The 16,067-nt window shown below is 49.0% G+C and overlaps 1 protein-coding gene across 2 annotated transcripts in view; it reads left to right on the top strand.

Annotated features, from left to right (window-relative positions):
- Nucleotides 1-7,658: 7,658 nt before the first annotated feature.
- The window catches only part of TSHZ3 (teashirt zinc finger homeobox 3), a 68,586-nt gene continuing 60,177 nt past the window's right edge, over nt 7,659-16,067 (top strand). Inside the window, exon 1 of one of the 2 annotated variants that reach the window (XM_015874084.2) lies at nt 7,659-7,797. Coding sequence is in view for 1 of the 2 variants with exons in the window: in XM_015874083.2 (XP_015729569.1) it covers nt 14,665-14,704 (40 nt within the window). In the remaining variant the exon portion in view is untranslated. Of the gene's footprint in view, nt 7,798-14,603; nt 14,705-16,067 lie in introns of those variants that run through there. The other variant, XM_015874083.2, reaches the window with a different exon arrangement.

The following is a 16,067-nucleotide window of genomic DNA, read 5'->3' as shown; positions in this document are numbered from 1 at the left end:
TTTATGCTCTTGGAAAGAAAAAAGAAAGAAAGAAAAAAAAAAAAAAAAAAAAGAAGTGTATTTCCCTTGGGTTATGTTATACGATGATAAAAATCTATGTGTGGGACTGCTCGGATTGTAACTCCTAGTGTGCCTGTTGCTGATTAACTAATGAACAAATAAAGCATCATATTTAGCCAGCTATCTCCCTACAAGACTATAAAAGAGAAAATGTTTAAAAAAAGAAAAAGTGTGCCTTGCCATACGGAAAGGTTAAACAGAGACACGTGAAATGAGTTCCAGAAGTGGCACCCGAACGGCTCAGAGTAGATGTGTGCATACGTTTTTAAAAGATGAGGAACATTAAGAATGTGCTCTGTTAGCCTCCTCCTTCCCTCCTCTTTCTCCCATCAGGTGCCTTGTCCTTGCTCTCCCCTCTCATTTGCTGATGGCTGATAACACCTTATCTCCACCAGGGAAGCAACTGGGAAGTTTGCTCCTTCCTCACTAGGCTGAGGGTATAATTAGAACAACGCACCTGCTCAGTCCTCCAGTGACTCAGTTAGTCTACATCCATGTCAAAATCCATGCTGTGAGGGTAATTTGATCATCTCACTTTTTCATATACTTTATATGAATAAGCCACGAGAACAAGCCTTTGTTGCTTTGGTTCAGTTTAATCTCACAAATTTGTGTCAACTCTTTGTTTCTGGAAGAATTTTATCATTTGATCTCATGGTTACACTTTAGTAGGCTTTAGTACATATTTTATTTCCCTCTCCAGAATATAAAATTCCATCTTGTGTCAAAATATTCTTATTAGTATCTATTTATATTTCAGTGATACTCAGAGGCTGAGAGCGGGATCTTGTTGCACAAGATGATACAGAGACACACAATAAAGCACTGCTGGTCCTAGGAGCCTGGCAAGCTAAGCAAGAGGAGAGCTTAAATATCACCACTGTTTTACAGATAAGAAACCAGAGCTCTGAGAACCTGTGCAACTCATTTCAGTGTCACACAGCAATATTGGCTAGGAAGTTCTGTAGAAGTGTCGAAGTCCAGAATTGGTGCATACTAAAGGTGGATATAAACCCTGTTTTCAATATGAGCTCAAATAAATTACAGGTGTGTATACTGGTGTCATCTGCACACTGGGCATGCCAAGGCTCCCTTGGTCTCCTCTGCGCCTGTTTCTCCCCCAGCTCCATCCTTCAAAGCAGCAGATACTGCTTTTTGATGCTGTCCTCTTAGGCTCATAAAAGTTAGTCTAGCACTGCTTCTTCTAGTGCTTAACAAAAATTTACCTCTGGCCCTGAGATGCCACAGCAGTGTCAAATCTCTCTGACTGCAGCAGCTTCCAGGCGCAGCAGAGAGACACTGAAGGTCCTTGAGTTTCTCCTTCTAATCACCCAAGGAGTAATGCAATTGTTTTGTCCTTGAACATAGCCTGGAATCTCCTGCATTAGAATACTTTTCCTCATTTAATCTGCTCTTCCCAGCAGGCTCTGTAATCCTGAGGAAGCAGAGGGTATTCACTCTAGACCAAGCAGTGGAGAAGTACATCGATGTTCCCTGAAGACAAAACAAACCAAGTGGAAAGTTCACTGTCTTCCTTTCAAAAATGACTGAAGGTAGGAGGGGAGATTGCCAGGAGTGAGGGTGGGCTGGCAGCTGGCACAGAGCTGCTTGTGGCCCCAAAACCATCAAGGCCATGGAAAACGTTTCCAACACAGCCTGCTGAATTCTGTTTGCAAAACTGTGTGCTAAACTCTTTACCAATGCTAACTGCACTGCTGTAGTGCTGCCTGCTGACTTAAAACCAGTTCAGGCTAATTGTTAAGGATCAGATAACAGGAAAATATTTCTATTTGACAGTCTACTATTTTTCAATTGTTCCTCTGTTACATATCTAAGTAAACATTTGTTCCACTTATCATTTCTGAGCAAAAGACATGAATCATTTGACTAGTAAAACCACAACGACAGCTGTTGCTTATTAGAAACAGTCATCTTGTTCAAGGGCCTGCTATGAAGGGGTTCTTCAGGAAACTGTTTCTGCTTTTAGTGCTTTACAGTGTAATGAAAGCAGAGTTGCAGAAATTAGGGCATTTTTATTTCACTCGTGATTGGCAAAACACACAGGCACACACAAACAGAGCAGTTGTTACAGCTGAGCTAGAAGCCTGCAAGTAAATGGAAAATACTCATTAAGTGCACTGCTAATGTTATAATAGTTATCTCCTTTGCCTTTATATGGCTTTCTGCAATATAGGTCAAACAAAGTGGGTCCTAGGGGTTCCTTTGTGATTAGGTTATATCATTTTGGATTTGGAATTTGGTATTGGAAACATTCTGTATGCTAGTTATAAGTACTATATATATATATATATATATATATTTTGCCCAGGTCTTAAGAACAAATTAATACTGGATTTGTAAATACCCCTAGAAGCCAGTCACCAGTGGTGACAACAACACTACTTTCAGATAAAGCTTAAAGGAATCTGTGAAATAAGTGAAACTGAGGCAGGTGAGATATAAAGATTTATCTCTTTCTAGGATTCTGCTACAAATGCCTTATAGAGCATAAGGGCAGAAATCTGTTTGTTCTTGTGACTGCATGGGGAAAAAAAAAAAAAAGAAAAAAAAAAGTGCATTAAAAAGGTGCCCTAACACTTAGGCATTTTTGCAGACAAATCACTGGACTGACAGACCCAGTATGATGCCTTTATCGTCAGGTTTGAAGGGAGAAGCTAAGGACTAAATGAGCATAGAGGCTGCGCTGATCCCAGCAGAGGAGAGGGGAGGGAGGAGGGACACTCAGAGCAATAGAGAAATACTACCAAGCAGTGTGCTCTGCTGGTAAATAGGAGCATTTGTGGCTTTGTGACTGTTGTTTAAATGCATTCCAAAATGCTAAATTCACTTGCAAATATTAAAGAAGAGTGCAAAAAAAAACCCAACAACTGTGGGATTATGGAAAAAGGAGAGAGGAATGGTGGAGAGAAGCCTGTAACTGAGGAGGCAAAGCTGAGGCTTATTATGAGTTAGAAATCTGCAAAACTGTCACCAGTTCAATAACTGCATTCAGCGAGGCTTCTAAAGATCATATCCTGCCCTTCATTCACCCTCACAGCACTCACTGATGGGAGTCAGCACTTCGCTGCAGCTGGGTATTTAGAAGTCATTTGTTCTGTGTAACATGCCCGTTCTTACTAATCTTAGTCAAGTAAGTAGTCCATCCTCATGTGTCATCCCACGGAAGTCAAATGTGCTATTAGCATAAGTGATGATTACTTATCCGTGTGAGGTCTTGTGGGGTTGGGTCTTTCAGCATTGGAATACTTGACATGGCAGTCTTTCTATTATAATTTAATAAAATGGGGCCCAATTCAGCTCAGAGGTGCCCTAGGGAATCAGCTGGACTTAAATGGTGCTTAGGCCTTTGACTGGACCTCTGCAAAGCCTGAATTTCATTGAGTGAATACTAATTACTCAGAAGGAGGGTTATTAAATTATAGGCTCAGTTCTTTACTGTTGCTCAGAGCATGGTACCTTTCAAGTGCTTGAGCGAGTTAATGTACTGGACACAGAAGAAGGTTCTGGTGAGACTGCTTTCCTGATAAAACAGGGATTGAAGAAATGTTGTTAATAATTAGAGTATTAATAGATGTTGGCAAGCAAATTTCACTCCATAAAAATACTGTACAGTAAAACCAGACAGTATATATTTACACTAAAATGGAAACCTCTTGGAGCTGTGTAGATGAAAAAGGTCTAACAAAAATTACCACAAAGTCAGTGGAAATCTTCCCCTTGATTTTGATGAGCTCTGAATCAAGCCCTCACAGGACCAGCACTTGTGGGGACCTCGACACATCATAGGCTTGGGTGATTGGGTGAGGTAGCGGAGTCAGTGAGCAGCTGGGACATGGAGCAGTTCCCCCAGCCAGCTGCCTCATGTAAGGAGGAATCAATCAGTTCATCTCCTGTGTCACAGGCTAAGCACATGATTTTTAAAGGATTACTTGTATGTCTAACAGCTGATGTTCTCCCTCTTTTTAATTTATTTGTGTCTTTTTGTTCTTCACCTGCTTTCTGAGCAGCTACTAGCCTCAGAGTAGCTCTTGTTCTGTCCGAACCTTCAATCTAAAATCCTGCAGGCTCTCAAAAGCATTTTCATCCTACTTGAATACTATGGGACTTCCTCGTCACCTTTGTGACCATCTCCTTAATTCACAGATCTCCAGATTCCTAAAGTATAATGGACAAAGGAAAATTCTGCATCACCTTTTCCTAACCAACTACCTCCTGCATCTGCTCTTTGCTGCTCACAATCTGCTGTAGTTACAGAGAGTGTGGTTAGTTCTCTCTGTGACCCCAAAATACTTTAAACAAACCAAAAAAAAACATAACAGACATTTGAAAACGTCTTCTCTGATAGGAGAAAAAATATTGCTGTTAAACTCAGAGGGTTTGGCACACTAGGCTATGAGTGATATAATGGACCCGTCATAGCATTTGATCTTTATCTTTGCTTGCTATTCCTATTAAAACGATTTGCTGGCTTTATATCTATTTCACTTTCAGCTTCCCAATCAGGTGTCTGGGAAAAACTGCGTTCATTAGTTGTTACATAAATTGTTTGCCAAATCATGCATATTAAAGGCATATATGCAGATCAGTCCTGTAAAATCACACATATAAAATGTATTTTATACAGTGCATCACTTAGACTTATTGAAAGACTAAAATCTGCATACTAAATAGGAGGTATGCCCTTAGTAAATTAATGGAGAATCTTCATTGTCAATGTTAATCAAACAGCACTTTAAAAACTCTTCTTTTATCATTGTCTCAACAGTATTTTTCTCCTGTTAGATTTAAAACCAAGCTCAGGCATTTTTAGAGCTCAGATCCCTTCGTGAACCAATGCCCTCATGGGGCAAGACTAAAGAACGAGCCAACTCCAGCTAGCTGTATTTCATATAAAGTCAATTGGACTTTTTCTTAGTAAAATTAAAAACTTTCCAGAAAAAAACAAAAACAAAAAACAAGAAACAAAACCAAACCCCTTGTTTAATCAGTTTTAAAAAGATTTCAACATCTTTACGTGTCAACCTGCATGCTTAAAACAAGGACTTTTTTTATTTACTAGTTGTCTGAGGACTTGATTTTTCTTCATTTTCCCATTAGCAAGGCAGTTTAGGCAGTAGAATTCCTGTATTCCTCTCACTGGAGTAGCACAGAAAAAAAAAAAAATCATTTGATTCCAGCGGATAGTAGTTGATTTCATTATCGTATTAGAGAAAATAAAGATTACAATTCCGAATTACTTTGCCTGCAGTCCACACACTAACCATATAAATGGCAATATGTGGAAAAGTTGACTACATCATAAAAAATTAACTTCCTGCAAGGATTTTCTTGAATTGGTTTCAAAAGAATCCTCCGTTTGGCATCTTTCCTGTACTGAATTTCTGGAGGGTAACTGCATTATGTGCATGTAAAACATGAGAAAGGAAACGTTCACTGAACTCCCTTCTTTCTGTTACCAAATGTGACTGTAGTACGTTGTTTGCGTTTAAAAGAGTTGCCTCAAAGCTAAATTCTGTGAGTATGCGCCTATATGTGCATGCATTGTAAGATAACTACTAACGGAAAGTGAAACGCTATTCTCTTTCACTTGCTGCTGAGTGACAAAGGTCGCACTTAATGATAATTTGAATATTCTGCCAACAGCTGATGATATTCTGCCCCTGCCAAACTAACTGACTAAATAAATAAATAAATGCCTCCCTCTCCTAGAGCAAATGCCCTGTAAGTCTATAGAAAACAAATTAGGAATGCGTTATTCTCAATGAAAAAAGTCTCCATGAGAGCTATAATTTTATTTTTTTTTAGTGCACGGAATAACATAAATCAAAAGAAGCAATAGTCTACCTTGTGTTTTGACTACTTTGACCCTCTTCAACCCCTGCCAATTTTTATCTCATTTTTGTTTAACTTTGTACATCAGAGTTTAATTTTAAACCTGGTCCTGAAGACAGTGATGTATAGGGTACATCAAGTATAGCTTAAATTACCCTCTCCCCAGTGATTTGAAGTTGAGGGGAGGGTCCTACTCCACAGCAGGGTGGGAAAGAGAAATGGTCAGATGTTGCCCTTTGAACCTGGCCACCCTCAGCTACAGAAACGTTTATGCCAGAACATCATTTATTGATTTTATTATATTTTAGGATCTCTTAAAACTGTTGGTGAAATTTGCCGTATATTAATTTTTGACACATGCATATAAAAACAGAAATACGGGCTGAGCAGAAACTATAAATATAGACAACACTTCCCAATAAACTTACATCCTTTCACTTACAGGTTTCCATTTCAGCCGATCCCTCCGAGCAGCCTGTCTTTGGAAATAAATGTTACCCCTCTGATAAGCTAACCAATTTGAAGATTAAAGCTGCATTTGAGGATTAAAGTTTTTCTTATTTGATTATTGTTGTGTCTTGTAGCAATAGAAGACAAATATTAATAAAATGTTAAAGTCCAATTCTGCTTGCTTTAACCTTTGAGCGTTTTAAACAATGAGCCTGCACAAATTAGGCAGGATTTGGCCCCTATACTCGGCACTGACTGCTCTGTTTTCTCAGTCCACTAAGAGTAAGTCTCCCGTGAAATGTTACATGTACCCGGCCAGCTCACAAACCCACTGCTGCCACAGAAAACTCCCGCTGATGGGTAGCTCTGAAAACTCGCCGTCCAATTATATACCACAGAGCTATGTATGTGTTTTTATCGAGGAGAAGAAAAACCACAAGAAGCGCTCTACAACAGACCACAAAATGGGTTTGGCACCTGTGTCTCCTCGGGGCCAAAGTTTGGGAGCTGTGTTATCGCGGGGCCGGCTGACCCCGGGGAGCGGCGCTGACCTTGTCTTGCATGCAGAAGTCTATCGCTACGGCTCCCCCGAGAGCGCAGCCAGCTGCAAACTGCTGCCATGATTAACCCTTATGTGCTGGAGACGTAACGTCAAGTCATGGTAATAAAGCTTTCACTGCATAACAGATCTCTTGCTTTGTAAATTGTTGCTCTTATCAGCTGCACTCTCGGATGTTATCCCTTTTCTGTGAAGCATGACTGCTGTGTTGCTCACTGGAAAGGCTACTGGATCTATACAGTCTGTGATATTTATTCAATTGCTTTGGAGAGCAGTGCAGAGAATGCGTTTTGTTTAAACTAGAAGTGCAGTGTGTGAAAACAGACGGAAAAAAAAAAAAGAGAGAGAAATTCTCATACATATAAAGCAATATATTAATTAAAATCCAGAATGCCTCCAGCAGATTTGAATCCAGGAACACCAGATTTGCTATAGCAGACAACTGTGTTGTTTCACCGAGTCCAGACTCCCGCTTGTGGAAATAATTTACACCCAGTGTGGGTAAAAATGCAAACCTTGAGCCTGTGACGTACCTGGACAATTACAGAGTTTTGCCATTTGGCTGGAAACAGAGCAATCAGCACTCACACAACAAACATAAGCTCTGTAAGTCTTATTTTGTCATGCATGTCAAATACAAAACCTAACTCTGTGCTTTCTGGTTTGCAGAGAAGTCAGAGGGAGCTGTGAGCATCCATCAGGCTACGATCCCAGCTTGCTGGGCTGAACAGGGCCCAAACCTCCTAAGCGCCATGGAGCCTTCATCTCGGTGTGCTGTCCCCCCCCTTGCCAAAGCTTTGGCCACATCAGGGCTGTGAAGGAAGAGGTGGTTTCTGTGATCCCCTGGAGCAGCAGGCCAGGCACAGCAGGAGCAGGTCAGTCACACCGGGAGCGGGCGGTCAGTCAGGCTGCAGGCCTGGAGTTGGTAGTTGTGATCCTTGGTTACCCCAAAGTTTTGTTGCCTTTCCTCAAGGAACCAAGGCCTAGGGCTGGCCTTGCTGCATGGGTTTTGCTGTTCCCCACCAACAGAAAAGCACTCTGAGCTGGTGGTGCTCTGCTGATGGGCACCTGGGCCCAGCAGCTTGAAATACCTGGCAGATAGCTCATGTATGGCCTGATGCAGCCAGGGTTGTGTCAGCCAGGCTGCTCTTGGTGGCACAGGGAACATTTTCCCAGGGCTTGCTAGAGGAAAGCACTGGGGCTGGCTGTGCCTTCCCACCTCCCTGTGCTGTCACTGTAACACCAACACATCTGTAGTTAAAAATTACCATCAGAGCCTGCATGGCACCTGTGTGTTTCAGAGGGCTGCAGCTGTGCCCAGGCAGCTCCCATCTGCCCTCCCATCCCTTTTCCCCACCCACAGGGTACTGCCTCTGCCTGCTGTTTGGTGACTCAAAAACAGGAGAAAGCAACAAGTTTGGTGAAATTATCTTGAGGTTATTCTGTTTCCTCTTGAGTTTTGGGTGTGAATGGAACTTCTAGTGTCTTAACTCCCATTAATATTAAGCCTCTACTGTTAATAGGATTTGCATATGGAAAGGAAGAGGGTTGACCTTTAAATTCATTAAATAAAGCAAAATTTTAAAATAATTTTAGTTAAAAGCATTAGCACAGTGAAAAATACAAGAACAAATACATAGACATCAGTATCCGGGCTTTTGGTAATGCTAATGAGCAAATTATTACAGGGGAAGATTTGCATCACTGGAATACACATTCCAGCCTCCATCCTGATGTATGTGATGTGGGGTTATCTGCATAGGGCTCCTCTTTCAGAACACATTTTCCTCATATAAAATAGCCTCCTCTTAACTCCCATTGGGGACTGCCTTATAAATGAGGAAGCGGTCCTCAAGGGATTGGCTTGGCTAAAAAAGCGTGTTATTTAAAAACAAGAACAAAAACTTATTAGAATACTAAGCAATATAATTAGCTCATTTCTTTTTCTTTTTTTTTTTTTTTTAATCTTAAAAAAAAAAATGTATAGCCAAGTATTAATTAAACACGTTCACTGGATGTTTGAATTGTGTAAGAATGAGAAACTCTTGCTGTGCTTTAGAGTGATGAGTGCTTCAGTTTCAGATCCTTGCTCTGATCACTGCAGTCAGGTGCAGCTGCAGTGCAGTGGATAAGGGAGTTCTCCTCTTGTCCCAGGCCCCATTCAGCCCCAGAGGGGCAGTCTGAGCCCAGACAGGGAACGGACGTGTTCCCTTTGCATGGGAAGGGATACGGGTTGCCTGTACCAGAGCTGGCTAAGTGGTCAAAGTAGTGTTGTCCCCACTGCTAAATGCTGATTTACACGTGCTGAAAGGCTTCCGTTGCCCTCACAGCAAGTGATGCAAAGTATAATTGGATTAGTAACACGGCATCGCTTTTCGGGTCTGGTTAGTGAGAACTGCTGCCTGGTGGCCCTAGATCCCAGAGTTGGCTGCTCCTTGGGCCTTGACCCACCTGTGGTGCTGCTTCCTTACACATTTCCCTGCAGAGTGCTCTAAGGTGTGTGGGCAGAGCTTGCTGCAGGCTCAGGAGAATACTGCTCAGTATTTGGCAGTACTTCCTTACGCATCAGGGTCCATCTGTTTATGCTGGTCCTGCCCTGCCCTGGGCCCACCCCGGTGGGATGAGGTGGAATTGGTCATGTTCCTCTTCTCAGAGCCCCACTGATGTCATTTGTTGGATGCAGCTCTGAGCATCTGAGGTTGGTGAAATTAAATAAGGTGCGAGCATCCTTTGGTCTGTGGCTCTCTGCCTGTAGAACAATTACTCGTGGTAACCTTACCAACAGTGTATTAAGGGGAAAAGAAAAAAAACCCTTCGTTGAAGAATTTAGCGTTGGGATGGAGCTCTGCTTGATATTAGAACAATTACGAAGCAGATGCACCCACTCCAAGCAAAGTGACCTTTTCATCAAGTTACAAAACATTAAAGGTTAAAGGATGTTTGAAAGGAAGTTAATACTTTTAAAACAGTAGAGAAAAAAAAAAAATGCCGTTCTTTCAAGACCTGACTGAACCTGTGGGAAACTTCCAGTTGTAATTGAAGTAACTCTTACAATAGGAAGAAGGAAAGTATTTTACGCCGCCTGTTTTATTTTAAAATTGGCAGCGCTTTTTTAGAGAAGGAATGGGATTTGATAACAAGAGCTACCCCACAGAAGAAACCCGCTCTGAAGCTGGTTAATTGCAATTTTTAAGTCACGTTTCTTTCTCTCCATTGTGTACCGATGACACGAGAACAAAGAGAGCGAATCAATACCGGTGTCACACTTGCTCAGTTTTCACCTCCCTCCTGACCCGGCCGTGCCAACCGGGACCCGCCGGTGATCGGCGCATCTCGGCCCTGGGTACGGGCGGATCGCGGGGCCGCTGCTGCCCACGTCCCGCCGCGGTACCGGGCACCAGGGGCAGAGCGAGGTCTCTTTGGCGGCGGCTGGACGCCCTTTTTCTTTTCTTTAGTATTTTTAAGAGAAACTTGCGTGTCTTAACGTAAACGGTATATGCAAATTAGTAAAATAGCCGCCTAGGGAAGAAGTTTCTACGGAAAGAAAGGAGGGATGTGGCAGGAGAAGCTCCGCTCCGTGCTTTTTCCCGCTGCGGGTTGTATCTGGGCACAACCAAATCTCCCTGCCGTGAGGTCACAGATACTCTCAAGGGCACTGCCGCGCTGGCCGGGCAGCGGCGACCCCCGGGTGATGCAGGGAGCAGACGATGATCCCTTTCCCCCCGCCTCGGCCCCGGCCGCTGCCAGGGGCTGCACGGAGGAGCTTCCCGAGCCGGAGTGGGGCCAACTTCGTGCGGGCGGGCTGCGCTGAGCCCTGTGCGCACAATGGCTGCGGTTGGCACAAGGAGGGGTGGGGGGGGGAGTTTCAGGCTCTGTAACTAATTTTCATAAAGGGTTTTCCTGCTGCCCAAGTGAACACATTACGCTACAGTAGCTCTGAATGGTATCGCTCCTTTCCTTCAGAGCAGCGGCTGATTGTTTCTTCAGAGACCCCCAAGTCCTTTTAAGGGGGTAAAAAAGAAGTGATAATTCAGCGGGACGGCACCCTGGCGACAGATCTCAGTGCACCGTCCCCAAAAAGTGCTGCCGTGGGTGCGGAGGCGGCGGGCGGGGCGGCCCGGACCGGGCGGGGCCGAGTGGGGCAGCCCCGACCCCCCCAGCTTCGCGGGCGGCATCAGCCACGGCTCTGCACGGGCCACCCGACTTCAGCTCCGGCCGCAGCGGCTGCGGGTCGCGCTCCGGCCCCGCCGGTGCCCGGGGAAAGGCTGCGGGGAGGGCCGGGCCGCGCTGCGCTGCCCTGCTCCGCTGCGCGGTTCTCGCTTTGCCGCTGTTCAGCCCGCGGGGCTCCGAGAGGGGCGGGCTGGAGCTGCGGGTTCGCTCCCGGGGCTGGGGGAGCTGCCCGGGCCCCGCTGTCTCGGTTCTGGCGTTCCGGGGAGCGATGCGTGGCAGAAGTGGGAAAGTCCTCCGGATAATTTGCAGCCAAAACATCTGGTTCGTTATAGCGCAGCTACCGGACTGAGCCAAACAAACTTTGCTGCTGTGTAAATTCACTTACCCAAACAATTTACATTCAAGCAAAGATTTTAGCCCGAAGAAAAACTTTTATTCATTTGTACTCAGGAGGTTTGGGAATTCGTAGGCATTTTAAAATAATTTTGCTCTAATAAAGTTATGTAGATATTACAAAATGCCTTTGTTCTCTCCTCAGATAATTGCCGCCGCTGTAATGGTTATTGACAACGCTTTGTATTACACAAAAGCCGAGGATCGTTGTCGGGAGCGGGCAGCCGTGTTCTTAAACAAACTTGGCAGAGGCGCGTCCGTCCCGGCAGTGCCGATGCGCACCGCTCCTCCTTTGTTCCGCACCGGGCGAAGCCGCTGCGGCCACCGCGCACCCGAGGGGCACCGGGCGCTCCCTGCAGCCGGCGGTGCCGGCGCTGCGCCCTGCTGCGCTCCGCTCGCCTACAGCGGGCGGCTGAGGGCCCGGGCCCGGCGCTCGGTGCGCCCCGAGGTTCCCGGCGAACCCCCGCCCTGCTCGGGGTTGAGCCAAGTTGGCGAACTTAGCCGGGGATTCCTGCTGGCCGCTGCCGAGCTGTACGTGTGCGGGGTTCCCCGCAGCTCAGCCACCGCCGCGGTGTTCGGGGAGCTGCTGAGCGGTGGAAGGGGCAGCGACGGAGCTCGGGGCGGGCACGGTGCCGAGCGGGCGGGACGCTGTGCGAGGGTGGTCGTCTGACGGTGGGACTGGGAAATAATCGGTACCTGGCTTTGGAACTGCCGGGAATGGCGAGCTCAGCGCCGAGCTTCGTGTGCGGAGTCTTTGCAGATAGAGCCCGTGCAGTCATCGATTTTGTGCGTTTGTTTTGTAAGCGTTATGTTTGTAAATATGACACTTAATACAATTACGGGTTCCGGCTCTCTGAAATAGACCGTGACCCACGGAGAAGCTAATGCATGTGAAGGACCCCGCATTTCCAGTTGAAATCCGTCCGATCGGAAGTTCAATAGAATTTTCTTCCTTAAAAAAAGAAGGGGAAAGGGGGGGCTGGGGGGGAGGGGGGGGGGGAAGTACAGTTACCAACCAAACAGTTCCGCGGCTCTTTCGGGCTACGAGCGGGGCACGTGTGTGCGTGTTTGTGTGCGTGTGCCGAGCGCGGAGCTGTCTGGATGGGGTCCCGGCGGCTCCTCGGCGGCTGTTCACCAAAGTTTGACTTTTTCCCCACGAGCCCCGCTGCCTTCCCGGGCCCTAAGAGAGCGAAGCGCGCGATAGGAAGCTCGGGGAGGTGAGCGGGGCCGAGGGGAGGGAGGAGGACGGAAAAAAGTTGCCGCAACTCGCAGAGCCCCGAAGTGATGTCCGGCGATTTCCTCGCGATGAGCCGCACGGAGGGGCACAGCGGGGATGCGAGGGCCGAGCGATGCGTCCCCGGAGCTGCGCTCAGCGCTTCGGGGCAATTTCCTAATTTTGGGCTCTAGGAGGGAGGAGGGCAGCGAGAGCTGAACGCAGCACTCGGCTCCCGCTCCCACCGTGCTGTCACCGCTCCGGAACGGAACGGGCGGCAGCGCCGATGGGGACGCGGGCTGACAGCGGGCCCGGCCCAGCGCAAGCACAGACACACGGACACACGGACACACAGACGCGGCCGGGACGGAGCCGGGCGCTGCGCTGACAGCTCGCCGCGCTGTTCGCCACAAACGTTTCGTTTCTCCCGGCAGTACCGGGCTCCCGGGGACTACAGGCGCCGCCGGTTTATTTTTCGCCCTACGCTCCGCGTTAAAACCACCGTCCCGTGACCGCCGCCGCCCCGCACACCGAACGCACAGCCCGGGGGGCGCGGGGACGGCGCATCCGCACCGTGCGGTGCTCGGAGCCAGCGCGATCGCGGAGCAACGGGGGCGAGCGGAGGCGCTTTTGATCTTACCGTAACACTGAGATCAGCTTTTTTTTTTTTTTTTTTTTTTTTAATTCCTCCCCGTGAACTTTAAAAAAAAAATCTATTTGCTACTGGGTTTTTTGTTTTGTTTTGCTTTGTTTTTTCCCCTCCATCTGCCAATACACGGGGGCTGCGGGAAGTGGCGGGGCCCGCCGTGCCCCCACCCCATCCCGGCACCATCCCAGCCCCGCGCCGCCCGCCCGGCCCGGCCCTCCCGGCGCAGCTCAGCCCCGCCGCCGCCCAGGAGCGCCCAATCGAGCCCGCAACGCATCGATCCGCCGCCGCTCGCCTATCGGAGCACGGTGGCGGCGTGCCAGTGAACTTGGACCAAAAAAAAAAAAAAAAAAAAAAAAAAAGAGAGAGAGAGAGAAAAAAAAAAAAAAAAAAAACACAAAATGCTCCGAAAAGAGAGGGAAAAGAAGGCGGCCTGCGTGCGGGCGCCCCGCAGAGCGGTGCGAGGGCGCTGCCCGCTGCCGCCCCGCGGCTAAAGGCGCTGCCGTTGACGGCCGCAGCTCCCCGTGCCCCCACCCCCCCCCGCCCCGCCCGCCCGCAGGCGCCAGCCAGGTGGGAGCCGCGGCCCCGGAGCGGGGCCGGGCCGAGGTGCGGGGCCGCCTCCGTCACCTGGCGGGGTCGGGGCGGGGGGGCCGGGCCGAGGGAAACGCGGCGGGCGTGTGCCGGGCGGGGGGGCGGCGCCGAGCGGAGCGGCGGCGAAGTTGGGCGGCGGAGGGGGGGTCCGCGCCGCGCCGGGAGTTGCGGGTGCGCGGCGCCGCGTCCCTCGGGCGGGATGTTTGAGTGACGCTGCGATCGTCTCGTTTCCCTTCAAGCTTCGCCTGTTGCCGCCGCTGCTCTTCCAGCGCCGAACCCGGAGCCGCGGAGCGCCGAGCGCCGGCTGCAGCTCTCCGAGTACCGCCCGGCGCTGCCGGCCCCATGCCGTGAGCGGCCCCGCGCCGGGGCAGGCGGAGGGCGCGGGGCGGGGTGCGGCGCCGCGGGCTCTCCCCGGCCCTCCCGCCCGCGCACCTCTTCGGGGGGCTTCCCCTCCTCCTTCCTCCGGGGCGATTTGTCAAACTTCCCCCCTCTTCTGCCAGCAGCAGCAGCAGCAGCAGCAGCAGGGCTGTCCTCTCCTCTGTGCCGCCTCCTCCTCCTCCGCCGCCGCCTCCTCCTCCTCCTCCTCTTCGGCATCGTGCATGCACAGCAACAAAAAATATATCCCCGACCCAGCCCTCGAGCCGAGACTGGAGCAGCGCAGCGGATCTCTGGGGCTAAAGCAACTCTTCCCACCCCCGCGCCGAGGCAGCCCCCCCCGCCGCCCGCAGCATGCCGAGGAGGAAGCAGCAGGCGCCCCGGCGCGCAGCAGGTACGGAACGGTGCGGTGCGGTGCGGTGCGGTACGAAGCCGCCGTCTCCGCTCTCCGCTCCCCTCCGGCCCCGCCGCGGCCCCGCTCGCACGCTGCACGCCCGGCTTTGCGGAGGAACTCTCGCTCTGACGGCGCGGCGGCGGTGAATGAGGGGGGGGGGAGGTATTTTTTTTCCCTTTTTTTTATTTTTATTTTTTTTTTTGCCTTGGGGCGCGTGGAAGCACCGTCCCTACTTTGGTACCCACTTCGCTGCGTCCCCAACTCTGCCCGCCGGGTGCCGGCAGCCCGCGGTGCGGGCAGGGCTGTGCACGCGTAGGGATGTCTGGCTGCCGGCGCTGGGGGAAGGAGCCCAGTGCTGTCCGCTTCCAGCCCGTACTTTGGCACCTACTTTGCTTCTATTCTTCTCCATCCCTTTCTCTCTCAGACAAATGATTTGCGAAAGGCAGCCAAAATATTTGATTTTATTTTTCTGTAAAAGAAGATGATAGGATGTGTGTAACTGTACGGCTTGCGTGAATGAAGCAGTAGAGACGAGGTGGTTTGGGATCCCTGCGGTGTGAGTTGGAGCTCGGCTCCCTGAGTGGGGTCCTCTGCCCAACTTTTAAGCACTGCTCGTGTTTCTGGTGCTGCTCTGCAGCTGCCGGCCGGACAGCCACAGCTATGGGCCAGTCCTTGGGCGCTCCTCTGCTCGTCTCATCGATTCCTTCTCTATGAGCCCAGATGAGAGGCTGCAAAGGAAACCAAAGGGGAAAAAAAAGGTGGGGGGTGGGGGGGGATCTGTGCATTGTCAAATGTCTGGCGAGTGTTTCTGATAGTGCTTTTACAACTTCCTCCATTTCTTGGTTGTTGGGTTTTTTTTTGTTGTTGTTGGTTTGTTGGTTTTTTTTGGTTTTTTTTTGATACTTTTTAGGGCTTTGTCCTGATGAGGCTTTTTGTTAGTTTGTTTTGTTTTCTTTCTGCCAGAAATGTCAACTCCTGTTCAACTTATGGAACGTTTTCTGGAAAAGCTGAACTGAAAAGAGTAAAAAACAAAAACCCAAACAAACATAATTTTACAGTAATCCTTAGCTGGGGATACGTGGGCTGGAAAAGGTTTCCTTGGCCTGTTGCCATCCTTGATTTGATGGCTGATTGATCGCCTGTCATCTGGCTGCCTTTGATCTATTCATTCCTGATAAACATCAATAAATCACTCACCATGGTAACGCCAGGCTGGGTGACGTCACACGTGGCCTGTCAGCTCCCTGTCAGTGCAACTCGTGGCGGCCGTGCCACACCGCCAGGACAGCCCGTCAGGCCTGGGGACCGCAGGTGACACCATACCTGCACATGGAGCCTGGCCGTGTAGGTGTCTGTTGTCTGT

Source organism: Coturnix japonica, chromosome 11, assembly GCF_001577835.2.
Source record: "Coturnix japonica isolate 7356 chromosome 11, Coturnix japonica 2.1, whole genome shotgun sequence".
NCBI lineage: Eukaryota > Metazoa > Chordata > Aves > Galliformes > Phasianidae > Coturnix > Coturnix japonica.
Note: the sequence above shows the minus strand (reverse complement) of the source record. Positions and strands in the feature narration are given on the sequence as shown.